Below are 15,306 nucleotides of genomic sequence, written 5' to 3'. Positions count from 1 at the left end.
AGGTAAATATGTCATGGTCATGGGTCAAGTCCAAACGCATAGCCCAGAACCTGTGCTTCGGGCAGTAAAAATGGCCGACCTTTCTGATAATTCTTTGATTCATAAAAGATTGTGGAAATATGAAGTGGAGGACTTGCAGCAAACTTTACCCTGAAATGTATCTTGGTTGTCAAGTCGTCTGTTTGCTTTGTACCTTTTTTCATGTGTGTGCAGTTGTGTTACGCAAACAGTTTAATATATTATGGCAAGTCAAGTCAAGGCAATAAAACAAAAGGGGGGGGGGGGGGGGTCCATTAACCCTCAAGCCATTCTGGTGCTGTTGGTCAAGATATAAATGGCAACATTGTTTACATTGTCAAAATAATTTAATAATAATAAACAAATACTTAATTATATGCATCTTGAGTTTTTATGTGTTCTTTCATTTAATCATAATTTTATATTTGACATTCTCCACAAAATAATATATAGCCTAAGTGATACATCAGACAGACATCTATGGTATATTAAGAAATGTATGTGAATATACAATAACATGATTTGGAAACAGACTATATGAATAATGTATAGAATAGTGTACACTGTAAAAAGGCACATTATGCATTGTTTAGAGAAACACTGATACATGTAAGTTAGGCATTTACTGGAGCATATCCAAAGCGACACATTACAATAACAGTAGTAATACAGTATCAGTTTAGTAATACAACTTTGTAATAATTGTAATAATAAAATATGATTATGTTCATTAAGTGACTTAAAAATAAAAAATAGCGAATCAGACAGTAACATATATGGCATGGCAAACTGATATGGCTAATTATTTCTTCTTACTTACTCCATACTCTTGTCTAGCCCTTGCCCTCAGGCATGAATTACCACAAAAAATGATCCAGATTTTAAAAATATTGTGCTGAAATATGTTTTCTGCACAATTCTATTTTATTTGTTCTGGTATCTAACTGGCATTTACCTAGACACCATACATCAAAAGAGTAAATTATCTTCCTAGTTATCTTAACCCTTAGAACCCTAAGCTGTTTTTAGGGCATTTTCACTACCTTTATTCATAAGGATTTATTCTGGTCATTGTAAGTGCCACACACATATATTATATATTGTTTTTTTCAGGAGAGTCTATGCTATCCAGATCTGCCATCATTTCATGTATTAATACTAGCATTGATTTTATTTAGATTTTTAAAGAATTAAAATTTAAAAAGTGTATTATAAAAATTCTTATATTTCGACATGTATCTCACCACAGCAAGCTCACAGCTCTACATGCATTTCATGTGGTTGTAGGGCAGACTGTCCTGAATCGGGCAATATAATTGCCATGTTGGAGGGATACTCTGGGGCTGAGCAATTTACAGAAATATTTGCTGTGTGATTTACGGAAATAAATGCCATTTTTTATAGTGACCTTTCTGAGCTCCATATCTGTGACACGAACTGATCTGACCTGACTTGACCCGAGGTTACGTGTTAGCCTGCCTGCCTGTGTGTATGCTGTCATAATTCTCAACTTTTTACTGCATTGCCATGAACAAAGTAAAGGCAAAAAAGGTGTTTATTTGTTGAACAAATTGGGATGCAATGTATGCCTTGAATTGGATGCCATGCAGGAATTTGCTAGGATCTCAAAACCGGAATATGAACATGCTTTGCCATAGAGAAACACATGATAGCATTGGATTATAAACATGCTTTGCCACAAGAACAGACAAAAACGGGGGGTAAGTCCAGCTATATGAAGTTATTATTTTGCTGTCACTTCGTCTGTTTTATAACCCAGAAGGATGTACATGGTATCAAATGATAGCTCCGAGTCTCCTCTTTCATCTGACATGCGTGGCATATCTATGCGATCACGGGTCCGCCAGTAATTCAAACGAGAGTAATGAGTGTGCAGCGTTGGTTTGTGTACATGAAGTTATTATTTTGCAGTCACTTCGTCTGGTTTTATAAGCCCGAAGGATCGATAAACATGGTACCAATGGATAGCCCCGTGTCTCCTCTTTCATCTGATATGCTTGCCATATCGATGTGATCACGGGTTCGCGAGTAATTCAAACTAGAGTAATGTGTGTGCAGGTGAACGCAGAGAAGTATAGACTGTAAATATGATGCAATTTGATTTAATTTCATGATTTTTTTAATTTTCATACTTGATCGTACAGACAAGTGTGTAGTCTCCTTGGAAAGCCCCACTTCTGCTCTGTCGTGCAATAAAGGTTTCATCTCGCTGCGATGAACCGTTCCAGAGCAATGTAACAGAGAAGAAGGGGTGTGTTTTTTGACGCACTTTGCGTCAATCGGGTTCTAAGGGTTAAGCACTTGACCTCAGACTATGGTTGGATTACAGCTGTGGCAATATCCTTTACCAACCTATCCAATCCTAACATATTGCTTAATTAAGGTTCTGTCCATTTTGACAGTACTTGCATGATCTCTTCCAAGTAACTGATTAAGTAGGCTATTGACACTGTTCAAGCACACTGTTTCTCCAACACATGTTGAGGGGTTTTTGACCAACATATTGACATTTATGGATCACAAATAGTACCCCACTATGTAATATGATTAGGTAGGTGATCATTGGAAGGGAAGAAAGAATAATATTCCAATTTTCTCTGAATACAATGACAAAAGACAACCATCCCTCAGTCACAACAAAGGGCAATTCGGCCCTCCTATCTGCTAAAGCTCTTTCTGTTATGTCCTTTCATTACAACCAATGTATTTTATTCTACGACTGTCATTCTGACAAGGCACTTACAAGAGAAAACCACCTCCACCTTTATTCTCCAACTTGTAAAATATGAACAAACATAGCACTATCTGCTGAAAAGACGTAATATAAACAAATATAAAAATCCTTTTTGGAGACCCCTAAAGAAGAAATAAAGCTCCAGCCTTAATATAATATGTACAAATGTGTTTAAACGGGATCAAAATATTTTATACACAGTTGTCAGCAAGAATGAACATCACAGCCGCTTGTAGACTCCCAGCAAAGAATTGCAGTTGGGGCACATGTGTTTCACATCTTTCATGCCGTCCACACAGAACGGAATCAAGCAGCATCCATAAATGCAACTGGCCAAGGGGACATACATTTTATACACAGAGAAAAAAGATTTCCAGTGAATATGGTTATTTGATATGCTTCAAGAAATAGTCTAGTTACTTGACCTATGTAAATGTGTATTTACAAAACATCTCGGTAGGTTAATGAATTGTATTGTCTGGTCTATTTATTGTCTGCTAACTACTAACTGGTGTTCAGTTTATAGCATGGACATTTACATTTTAGTCACACAACAAAATGTAAATTACAGCTAACTTACCCTACAAGGCTGAGGCTGAAGCAGGTTAGCCAAGTCAGGACTCCATTGCTGTGGCAGAGACGAGAGAGGACCATTTGGGCACATACAGGGCAGTGGACGTGTACTGGAAAATCTCCAAAAACCATACGTGGTTGGACATAAACGGTCTGGACGCTCACTGGAGAGAGAGCAGGTGACAGGTGAAATGTTTGGGTTTTTTGGTTGTTTGTTCAAGAAACTGCTGTCAGGATTAATAACAGTGTTGTCAGCCAGTCTGAGTACTCTTGCTGTAAATATGCAGAGATTGCTATGATTTCTAACCAATAAACACTTTTTGGCACATTCAGCTAATATATCTATATCTTCCGCTACCTCTTCCTTCTGTGAGTACACCATAAAAATAAAAAGGTCTTTGAACACAGCCCGAGTTCTTAACCGGAAACAATGTGGAGCAAGCTAGTCCCCCAAATATAACAAAAATGTTTCCTCCTTAGTACACAAATGTCTGACTTTGACATGACCCAGACTAATTATAGGGTTGTAAAAGGGCTTGTAAAAAGCATCTGGACATGTTTTTCACAGACCAAAGTAGCATACCTTCTTTGTTAAGATCAGAGAACAAGGTTAAAGACTGCGTTCATCCATTCAATGTAATTTTAAGCCTTAAATTTGACCACATCATGTTCATATGCAAAACCATATTAGTATGTGGTCCACGATCCACATGCACGTCTGACTGCCATGATAGACTTTTTAGGTCAACTGAACTGTGCAGAAAGTATGAATCCTAATGTGATATTACCTACAGCTGATGTTCCTGCTGCATTTGACTGTTGTGGGTGCATCTGTTGGTATGCCTGAGGTGGATATGCTGGTTGTGTAAAAGGTGGTGGATAAGCTGGTTGGGGCATTTTGTCATAGACAGGAGGAGGGGGTGTGGGACTATAGGTATACACAGGACCAGTTATAGTCTCTTCATATGTTGGAGGCTGGGGCTGGCCGAAGTAGTTTGGCTCCATTGGAGGTGCGCTTGCCATGACCCGTCTGGAATTCTGTGAACAGAGGCACGTGTTGTACATATGTTCAGTCGGGCCACACCCCTTTAGAGATCACACCAAAACAACTGTAAAGTTACTGTAATGTCTATGGCTCTCCCCGAGCTTCTGGGTGATTCCTGATTAACACCTTAAAATAAAATTTAGATAAGGTCTTTAATTACCTCCTTAATCACAACAAGAAAAAGGAACTCCTGACTTGACACCTTAAATGTAGATTAAGGGGTCCCACCTTAAAACCTATTAAGAGACAGGTGGCCTTTTACGGCACACCTACTCCCCTCCCCCCAACATTCTAAATCAATTGTATGCACCATATTGCTAAGCTTGGACTCTTGGGAATCCAAACATGACAACCTTTTTCATGTACAATCTATATAATGATTTACATTGTCAGATTAATCTTACTATGTCTCAATTAAATTTAGTCAAAAATGCCCTCCTCCCCCTCCTTCGCCTTTGGTGCTTCCCTAACTTCTAGCTGCAGTGTATATCCCTTAGCAATAAGTAGATGCAGCATATCGAGTCTTAAAATAGTCACAGGAATCTATAGAAATTAAATATTTATGTTGTTTATCCAATATTAGTTATGCAGATGTATAGTCCATCTTATACACACCCATTGAACCAACTTTTGTGTAATTATTCCATATTTTGTGTAGTCATTCTATATCCGAACCCCTGACATACAATTCAAATAATCTACAATTGGGCATTTTACAAAACGCATGAGCATACCTTGGCAAATAATGGTCTAAAGCAGTGGTCCCCAAACTACGGCCCGCCACCTCATTTTGGGTGGCCACCCAAAACATGTATCTGGCCCGCACGGGAGTACGACATCGTCAAACTATAAAGTCCGTAATTTCCCCCATTTATTCTCTATGGCGAGTACACATGTAATACTCTTTTTGTCCACTGGTGGTTGTTTTGGCGCTGTTTCGCGTTTGCCATTGAAAACGGAATGAAATGTAGGCCTACCTGCAATCAATATAAGAGGCCTATGCTGACTGCATCAGTGCTCAAAGTATCCTAGAAGTTTCTCAATTAATTGTTAATAACTAACTTCTATTCAAGTCATATTTCTGGGACTTTCTGGGATAATTATTTCCCAGAGTTCTCATCAGGTGAGTGAAAGTTAGAATGGTGGTCATTTCAGATGTTTTTGCCAGCACTTCATAAAACTCTCATAGTTTGAGAACTTTAAATTATTTGTAGGATATTGCTTGTTCACAACTTGAGCTGTGTATGCAAAGACACAGAGTTCAGAGTTCACACATTTTTTTAATAAAATACTTTTGGGACTCCCTGCTAATACTTTTGGGAATGCTTTTGGGAAAAGTTTTTTTATTAATATTATTTCATTTGAGCTACATTTTACACTGATATGACATGATGGCAACATAAACACAGCTAATTGTACTAAATTGCAGTAGCCTATGATTAAATGTAATGGAATATTTAACTAAGGTACACTGCTGTTGTTCACAGCACTAAGCTATTTATGGTTACTGATACTATATACATATATACTTAGAGTCTCTGGCCCTTTCTTAGAGCCAGGAATAGTGAGCTGGCCCTCGGAAGAAAAAGTTTGGGGACCACTGGTCTAAAGTACTCATATTTAATTATATATTGATCTACTTTTGCACACAGCTTTACAAGACCAGAGGGGTATTTCACAAAGGCAGAATTAAGACATCCAAGATAAGTGATAAAGCGAGGTTTGACATAGCGTTGTCTGGTCATCCTAGCTCAACTCATTTCACTAATGTGTGCGCGTTCTCTTTTCTGCTCCAAAGTGCCCACGGTTGGAATAAAAAAGACGCGGAAAATAGCGTCATCCACACAAAGTGAACAACTGCTTTTGATATAGACTAACAATGAAGTAAAGTTATCCTTTTTGGAATGGGGAATCATGGCTATTTCTGTAAAACAGCAGAAGTAGGCGTGGTAGATCAACTGAATGCAAATTTACGTATGCACCCATGTGTGAGTGATTCCTTGTCTCAGCACGCAGCATCATTAAGAAAGCGCTTGCCACTGCAAAGATGCACATAGTATGATATACCTTAATATTATAGTTAAAAATTAGGGATGCACGATATATCGGCAGCCGATAGATATATTATTGGCCGATAAGTGAAAAAATGAAAATATTATTTTCGGTCCGATAACAGAATTCTGGCCGATAATTTGCGCCGATATTTTTTAAAGTGCTAATTTAGGCCTAGGTAAGGTCCGTCTGGCTACACTGAGCTTGGTTGGCTATTTTTCCTCAATATAATGTCAGCGGTGTGAATGTATTTCACCACTCTAACAAAATCTGTGGATATGCGTTCATTTGGGAATCTGTGCATCTCAAAATCCTCTCGTGAATGATCCGCCATTTAACCTTACCAGCGGAGCTCAGCCCTATCTAGAGTCGTCTTGTGCTGATGTGTTTGCACTTTACCGCGCTGGTCGGGGAAACAAATAAACAAACTCGTTAGTGGGACGAGTAAGTAGGCCTAGTTCTAAGTTGTGTTTTAGTATTATATTTGCATTACTTTAGCTTGGGTTTTGTATTATTACCTAGAAATATGCTAACCATTCCTGCTTCAGTTCCAGACATGTCATCATAATAAGTTATTAAAACCTTCGGGGCTAACCCCTTTCATTTCTGCTGCAGCAGGTTGTGCGCAACAGAGTAGACGGACATAAGATACAGTCTGAGGAGTTGCAGCTTTATTCAGTTACCTGCAGTTGAAACTAAACCTAAGTTTCCCTCACAAACTCTGATTTGGTCGCTATACTGTAGCTTATTCCCAGCTGAGCCGTTTATGAGTGTTTAGTCCTAAATGAAAACGATTCATACTCTCTAGCCACTCACTCGCAATTCACTGACGTCAGGTTCACTTAAAGGAGCCACACATACTGTAGGGCTAGGCTACTGTTATGTTGACTGCTGTAATATTGAGGACTATTATGAGTTCTGTCCATCGTTTGGTGGTAGGTAAAATTACTGCAATAAAATTATGCTTATTAAATGCTTTCCCCAAATCACTTTTCACAATTTGTTTCAAGAGTAATATTATCGGTTATCGTATTGGTATCGGCCACAACAAACCAATAAATATCGGTTATCGGCCCTAAAATTCCATATCGGTGCATCTCTATTAAAAATACCTTCGAAAACTTGCCCTTCCACTTCTAATCAACTACAGTAGGCTATTCATCAAATGTCTATCAATAAAATAAGCAAACAATGAGTACCTAGGCCTATGTTAATAATTATAAGGCTATCACAATTAAAATAATAACCATATGTTAGTAGGCAGACAATCTGTTTTGTTTTGCGAGCAAATACATTTAGCAAATAGTTTATAAATGGAATAAAGCTCCTTATTAAACTTAGCACGGAGGTCTGATGTGAATGACAGCTAACTGAACCAATAAGACCACATAATTACCATTAGAATTAACTTAGCTTGGCTGTTAGCCTGGTCAGGACCAGGCTAGGTGCAGAGAATAAATCCCCATGGTAATTTATGTGCCATATCTCTTTTGTGAAACCAAGTCAAGGCTAAATTTATCCAGGATAACCTAAAAATCCCAGCTTAATCCCTTATCTAGGTTTTGTGAAATACCCCTCTGGTGCTAGGGCTCAGTTGTGTTTCTGAAGTCATATCAAGTGACCTAGAGGGCGGAAATGTGGTCAGTTCAGAGATGCTTGTTGTCCAGCAGAAAGAAAAAAACAATATTCTAGCCTCTATAACTCTGTGCCAGTACTTCACACAATTATTCTGATTATTTCCTAAGAAACTACAGGGTTGGAGCTTTAAAGAGGTCAAGCATTTGATGGTGGGCCAAACTAGGTGGGAACAGTGTCCCAACCCAGATCAGGTTAAAATGCCATTTAAGGTCAAATGAAGGCCCTGTTTTACAAATTACGTTTGCCGTTGCTGAATTCTAGCTACCGTATCTAAACGTTGTTTGCATGGTAGCCTACCCAATTCCCGACGCGGATGTTCGCGTTTTTGTTTTATTTTCGCAAACGCATTTGTCCAAAACACTTAATGTGAATGTTTTCAGGGGTAAATTAAAGTAAAGATTAGTACATTACATCGTAGTGTATATCGAGTGACGTCAAAACGTTGGAAACGTAGCCTACCCCCCCCCCCCCCCCCTCAATAATTCTACCACTTCCCAGTTGCCATTACTGTAGCCAAGATGCCAGAAGTGAACACATATTCTGCATATCCTTTAACCTTTGAGCCAGCTCCTATCCATGTAATCTCAATGGTAGCCTAGCCGAATGCACTTTTTGTTTGCACTTCTGACAGCATGCGTTCCGCTGCTGCCCACAAAGTCCTGGTGTCAACACTTGTAGCAGCCAAGTAGGGTGGTTTGTCAATTGTCTGGTTTTGTTTGATCCTTGCTTAAAATATAATGTGCGTTGTTTTGGACAAAGGCGTTTGCGAAAATAAAACAAAAACGCGAACATCCGCGTCGGGAATTGGGTAGGCTACCATACAAACAACGTTTAGATACAGTAGCTAGAATTCAGCAACGGCAAACGTAACTTATCTTGATTTTGATTGATTGGAAGCAACGTTGTGAAGTGTAGGCCTAGCTAACTTTAGAAAGATAACTAATAACGAAATAATATCATTGTCATGGTATTAAGACTTGTTAAATTAATGTTAACGTTATAACTTGTTACCGAAAACTTCCCATGTCCTTCAGAAGACGTACGTAAAAACTAACATTAGCCATTAGCACATTTCTTTAACGTGCTAGCTTCTAGTTAGATAATTAACGTTAGCTGACTCCCTAACAACCTTTTACTGTATGGAAAATGTCGATAGCCATCCTGGATACGAACTTTCTCATTAGGTAAAGCTAAGTCAGCACAGGCTAGCCTTTAGGGAGGGAGACGTAACCACAATCTTTGACCATACATCTAATGTGTCCATACTTACACAGTAGAATTATATCCCCAGTAAAAATCGCCTTTTTGTAGTCGATGAGCCTACCGTCACTCCTCAAGTAGCCTAATCTAAATTTCAATTTTCCATTAGTTCTCTGACTTCCTGTTCGCTTACTTTCGATTTGACAAAAATGGTAAAAATGTTTAATCACGTGGGGATGACTGTGTGCGTCACTGCATCAAAGCGATCTCTGTGATTTCATTCGGCTACATTTTGCCTAACATTTGGTGCAGTAAGCTACATTCCATTTTCAGTGTAACCACCTCACCCACTAAAACTTTGACGCTGACTCATGTCATCCAAAAAATATTCAGAGCAATTATGTAGGCCTATCCGTCTGTGTAGATGCGTGCCATGTTCACGCTTCGTGTGGCGTCACAATCCCATTCCTCTACACCACACCACACATCAATATCTTCCCCAAATAATAGTGTCAACCTGTCTATGGGTAGGCTACAGCCGGTGTTTGGGAAACATGGGCTGTAGCTAATGATGTGGTTTCTGTAGTTACTAATGTTAATCCTGTTATATCGGGATTTATTGGATACATTACTCTTTGAGGAGTTTGGAGTCCAAATACCCTTGCTCCCTAGCAGAATTTATATTAGGCCTATTTAATAAATCTGAGACATCATGCTGACACGACTGACACCCTGCGTTGGCTGTCCATATGTTTTCTTCTGAGGGTAGCTATGTTCCAAATGCAAAAAAACAACAAAAAAACACGTAGGCTATAGACCTACAACGACAGCAGAAGAATGGTGAAAAAATAAATTGCATATAAACTCAAGACTGTCAACCAAACACATTTTCTTACTATGGACTCATCGACTTACATGATTGGATATATATTTACTGATCTCATTTCCTGTTGGGTTTCAGCTTTTTCATGTGGACATCTTGCTGAAGGTGTGTTTGTGCCTATGGTGTGTGCACGTCTAGGCCCTATACTGTGGAGGAGGATAATGGGGATTATCAGAATAATTTGCGGTATTTGTGGCATGCATAATTATGGATATACAGCTAAAACATAACGGATTTAATGTGTTCTTGCTGGCAAATCATACAGTGGTGCACCTTTGACGGGAAATTTCCGAGTCCGAAAACGCCCATAACACGTCTCTTGAGAGAAAATGGTAAGCGTTATCAATTATTTCACCTCACAAGAGGCAGATGGATATTTTGTGTCTTGCTACATTGTTATTGTGCATACCATTTTAGTGTCCCTCTCTGGTGTTAATTAGTCAATTTTGTAGTTTATACAGAGCATCAGTTAGCCATCGCCTAGCCTACTCAACTAACTGTTCCCTCTGTAACATATTGTCGGACGGATAGAAAACCAACCCATACATAATTTTATTTTTTGTATTTTGCATTTTTCAACGTAGTCAGTCATGAGTGGCATGGAAATGTAGAATTAAGGAGGCAGGGGCATGGTACGTATTTGGCTTGTCGATGATTGAGGAAGCAAGGTTGCTCGAGGGTATTTCCCGGTAATGTTTGCTTCATACACTTATGCAGTTGAGGTATAGACATAATTTATTGTCTGTGAGTTCAGCTGCATACTGTAAGCTATAGCTTCGATTATGATTCCACTGATTGATTGTCAAACAATCTGAATTGGTCCGAATCCGAATTGGCCGTATCATGCAGACATATCTATCCCTTGTCTAAAATGTGTCTTAATAACATTCAGTAGAATTGCCTTACACATCAGCAGTTGTGATGTTCCTTTCTTGGCGGCTGCTCTGCGAGTATAGATCGACTCTTGGAGAAGTACGACGTCCACATATGCTCTGTGAAGTTTTTCTTACATGCATTCTTTCTCTTCATAGGTGCCAAAGACAGAGGTGTGAAAACGAGTCAAAGAGATCTTACAGACTAGACGCCTGTCATTAAGACTGTCTTTACTGTAACTTCAATAGGTTGCACAGACTAAAATGTCTATAATGGACCATAGCCCCACCACTGGGGTGGTTACGGTGATAGTGATCCTTATTGCAGTGGCAGCCCTGGGTGCTCTGATCTTTGGCTGTTGGTGCTACTTGCGCTTGCAGCGCATGAGCCAGTCTGAGGATGAGGAGAGTATAGTGGGCGAGGGAGAGACCAAGGAGCCCTTCCTGCTGGTACAGTACTCGGCCAGGGGCCCACGTGTTGAGCACAAGACAAGGCTGACCCCTAACGGCACAGAGAGCCATGGCTAACTTGCTCCAGGCTCCTCCATAGCTGCCTGTGAATGAGACCATGTAAGGACCACACCATATGCATTTGGGCCTGCCTTCCACAGTAAGCTACATCTTGTCAGCCCCAGCCTCCTATGAAGGATGAAATCAATGCATGCATGCATTGTCCACCATACAACTCCTCTATACGTCAGTGGACAATCTGAGGGTTGTCCCCCCTTCATTATAAGTCCATTGTCCCTGTTGAGCCTATCATAATGTGAAGTTGTACATAAGTATTGTGTTGTAATGATTTATTTGCCAAAAGGTGTGATTTTCAGTGTGAATATGTTATTGCCAGGTACCAAGCCCTTGTTTGTACTACTTGGCATGAAAGAAGATGGCATTATGTTTTTGTTGTTTACTTTTATTTCCTTGCATTTAATTTACGAGAGCTCTGTCAAATCAGGCATAATGTGCTTGTTTGAAACCAGAGCGCATTCCCAGAGCTGGCTCTGGCTTTGCTGTGACCAAACAAAAGCAGCAGTATTTACAGCAGTGTTCCCCAGTGGCTTCTGTTCAGAATCAATGAAAACTGTGACTATCTTGAACCATGCATTGTTTTTGTTCAATATTATGTCAAATGTGCTCGCTAAATAAGAGAAATTTGTTAAAAATTTCTACATAATTTGACAAATCTTGCATTCGATGACAGAAAAAATAGTTTGTTACTGTAGTTTGCGTTGTACAGGGGAATCAAGCTAGCGAGTGGTAATTGTCATCCCAGACTTTTCTGTGCTTTTCCATTGCTGTTCTTCAAATCAGTGCCATCACTCTTGATATGAAACAATGTAATATCTTGACATGTTTTCAGATATCCTTAAACCCTTTCACTGGGCGTTGTGTATATATTCAACCAATAATATGCTTCAGTGAAAGAGCAGTAGTCAACTGTCAGTATCTTCAGAAGGTGGGACAAAATGAGTCCACAAAAGTCTCTTGTGCCAATGAAAGGAATGTCAAGGTGTAGATTTTACACCAAGGAGCTTCCTGAAGGCAAAGCTACTTCTGTGGTTGAACAAACTCAGAGTTGTAATGGAAGATTAAATTTTTGCAGATAGAATACAATTGTATGACTGTTAATCGCTTTCTGTACTGCTATATACTGTAACTGTAAAATGCCCATGTGTCCCACTTCCAGCCTGTATTTTGTCAAAGTGCAACTCTTAACTGTCAATCTGAAAGACGTTTAAATATTCTTGATAGAAGTTTGCTACTTGTAAGCCTGTCAAAAATTTATTTTTATATGACAACTTTGTGTATAGATCTCATTTGAAAGGAAATGTTATTTTCAAACACTGCTTGTGTCTAGAAAACGATTTGCAAGCCAAATACATAAATATTCAATAAATCCATACGTTGAGGATGATGTCCATGGGAACCTGTTACAAGAACACTTTGGATTGTTATAACTGTTGGTGTATAGAAACAGTGGAGCATCCTGAATCCAACATTGCGGTCAGTAAAAGGCATGTTCTGTTTGCATGTTTTGAGATGCAGTCCACCCTAATGTAACTCATCTTCAATGCTCCCAATGTTTAAACCTCTCAACAAATATTAAAGACAACATTTGCTCAAATATTGGCCACATAATTAATTATTTCCCTATGACTGTTGTGAACTAAAGCTGTACGTGTAGTGCCCACATTAAATACAAATCACACACGCTCAGAAAGGGAGGTTGAGAATCAGGGGTGGAGACTGAAAGGATTTGTTGTTATAGGCGATTTCAACAGGCAACCAATTGTGTAGCCCTTGTGAAAATAGGCACTTTCTTGGAACGACAGGGGAAATTATTAGCTTAGCTAAGGGAACCAGGATAGATATTTACTCAATCTGTAAATCTACCGGAGTCAGGACTTGGAATGCATCATTCCTAAAATACAGGCATAATACTGACCTTGAGTATTTTAACTGCCTGCAGATTCATGCACATTCATTATGTTCTTAGTCATATGCAGTGGCAACCTCACAATGTCAGAGTTAGTGTGTATTATTCAGGGTTTCCACTTAAAGTCAAAATGACTTTTCCCTGACAAAAAAGCTTGGATTTCCATGACTCATTAATGAATGGTACAATATACTGACCGATTATTTTAGAGCCGCCGCATTCAAGAATCTTTTACTTTTTTAGAGTGGGAGATTAATAAATGGGCATTGAATAAACAAAGTTGGGCTAGCCACAACTACTCAAACAAGCAGTAAAGCTAATAACCAGATATACACCAATTCTGCTGGGAAATATATCTGTATTAATGTATTTTGGCAAGTAAATTCTAAACTGCTACAACAAAATTTCCTGATAATCCATGACTGCCCCAAAAATTATAACATTCCCTGACTTTCCATGTCTGGAATAGACTTTCCAAAATTCCTTGATATTCCAGAAATTCCATGACCTGTGGAAACCCTTATTATTATATTCATGACATGACATGACTGAACGGCACAGAATTAGCCCATTTCACAAGATGGGGCCGCTGTGTAAATCAACTTCCTGTGGAAGAGCACTGTCCCATAGACAGCAAAAGAAAAGTCCACAGGAAAGCCAGAAACAGGAAGACGTTTTACCCTGCCAATTAAGGTATCATTAACATCAATGTGGCCGGACACCTGGACACTGAAATTGGTCTATTGCTATCAAGGATGTTCATGTGTTCCGCTTGGTGTCATTGGCCTCTTACAATGATACAAATGAATGGGTATTTTCAAAAGCAATATACAGGTGCTGGTCATATAATTAGATCATCATGGAAAAGGTTGATTTATGGAATGCATTAGACTGAGAGACCATTTAAAGGCCTTTGGAGGTGTTTTGAGTTAATTAGCTGATTAGAGTGTGGCACCAGGTGTCTTCAATATTGAACCTTTTCACAATATTCAAATTTTCTGAGATACTGAATTTGGGGTTTTCATTTGTTGTCAGTTATAATCATCAAAATTAAAAGAAAACACTTGAAATATATCAGTCTGTGTGTAATGAATATAATACACGTTTCACTTTTTGAATGGAATTACTGACATAAATCGACTTTTTGATGACATTCTAATTATATGACCAGCACCTGTGTCTGCTCATTACGAGAGCTTTCTGTGCTGGAAACGCAGTGTCTAAATGAGAGGTCATTCCTCCATGTACAGCCCTACTCCACATCCAGCTTCAGAACATGGCCCCCACGATTCATCATCAGTGGATTTAAGAAGCACAATTGCTTCACATACTGTTCAGCCTTGATGCGGTCAGAAAACAAACTTAGACATTTAGGGTATGTCCTAATTACGAGGGGCGTGTGTGTGTGTGTTTGGGAGGTCAGAATCTAACCACTACAAAGAGGAGGAAACAGAGCAAAACTTTTAACACTGGACAAGGTCAGATGGAGGCCAAGTACAGCGCCCCAGGTGTTTATGCTGCAGTGCAGAGAAATGATTCAGCCTTTCACAGGTGGCTGCGAGACAGTCCATCAGCGCGTCTCTTCTAATGAGCTCGCTAAGAGGACCTTGAACTCACTATGTGATTAACGGGACGTGTGCCCACATATGGTCCAGGCACACAATATTCAGAACTGTGGAGTTGTTGGCCACGACCATACAGCTAAAAACAAAAGCGTCACTTTGTGAAAAAACACCCTTGTATGTCATTGATAGATCACTCATGCCTTGTTGTGGTAAATGTTCTTTCTTTTACATACAAAACCTATTACAAGAAAGCAACGCAACACAAACC

At 39.2% G+C, this 15,306-nt stretch overlaps 2 protein-coding genes across 2 annotated transcripts; one reads left to right on the top strand and one right to left on the bottom strand.

The window, feature by feature from the left end:
* Positions 1-401: 401 nt before the first annotated feature.
* litaf (lipopolysaccharide-induced TNF factor) lies at positions 402-9,498 on the bottom strand. The gene is made up of 4 exons (XM_076264955.1): positions 9,352-9,498; positions 4,135-4,384; positions 3,354-3,510; positions 402-3,102 (listed from the first exon to the last, which is right to left on the bottom strand). Exons 2-4 carry the CDS (start codon positions 4,367-4,369, stop codon positions 2,994-2,996), a joined length of 501 nt encoding a protein of 166 aa, XP_076121070.1. The 5' UTR covers positions 4,370-4,384; positions 9,352-9,498; the 3' UTR covers positions 402-2,993.
* A 654-nt stretch (positions 9,499-10,152) lies between these two features.
* On the top strand, positions 10,153-13,161 carry snn (stannin). The gene is made up of 2 exons (XM_076264956.1): positions 10,153-10,496; positions 11,196-13,161. The coding sequence occupies exon 2, from the start codon at positions 11,301-11,303 to the stop codon at positions 11,562-11,564; it is 264 nt and encodes an 87-aa protein (XP_076121071.1). The 5' UTR covers positions 10,153-10,496; positions 11,196-11,300; the 3' UTR covers positions 11,565-13,161.
* The last annotated feature ends 2,145 nt before the right edge of the window (positions 13,162-15,306 follow it).

Source organism: Alosa pseudoharengus, unplaced genomic scaffold (genome assembly GCF_046254945.1).
Source record: "Alosa pseudoharengus isolate Yale_2024_CS ecotype anadromous, Long Island Sound unplaced genomic scaffold, YU_APseudo_1.1 YU_APseudo_1.1_scf_4, whole genome shotgun sequence".
Lineage (NCBI taxonomy): Eukaryota > Metazoa > Chordata > Actinopteri > Clupeiformes > Clupeidae > Alosa > Alosa pseudoharengus.
Note: the sequence above shows the minus strand (reverse complement) of the source record. Positions and strands in the feature narration are given on the sequence as shown.

Coding starts and splice junctions, on each gene's coding strand:
- litaf (XM_076264955.1), bottom strand. CDS start 4,369: ATGGCAAGCGCACCTCCAATGGAGCCAAACTACTTCGGCCAGCCCCAG. Junction 3,511..4,134: donor AGCAGGAACATCAGCTGTAG/GTAATATCACAT, acceptor CTCTCTCTCCAG/TGAGCGTCCAGACCGTTTAT. Junction 3,103..3,353: donor TTCAGCCTCAGCCTTGTAGG/GTAAGTTAGCTG, acceptor CCCCTTGGCCAG/TTGCATTTATGGATGCTGCT.
- snn (XM_076264956.1), top strand. CDS start 11,301: ATGTCTATAATGGACCATAGCCCCACCACTGGGGTGGTTACGGTGATA.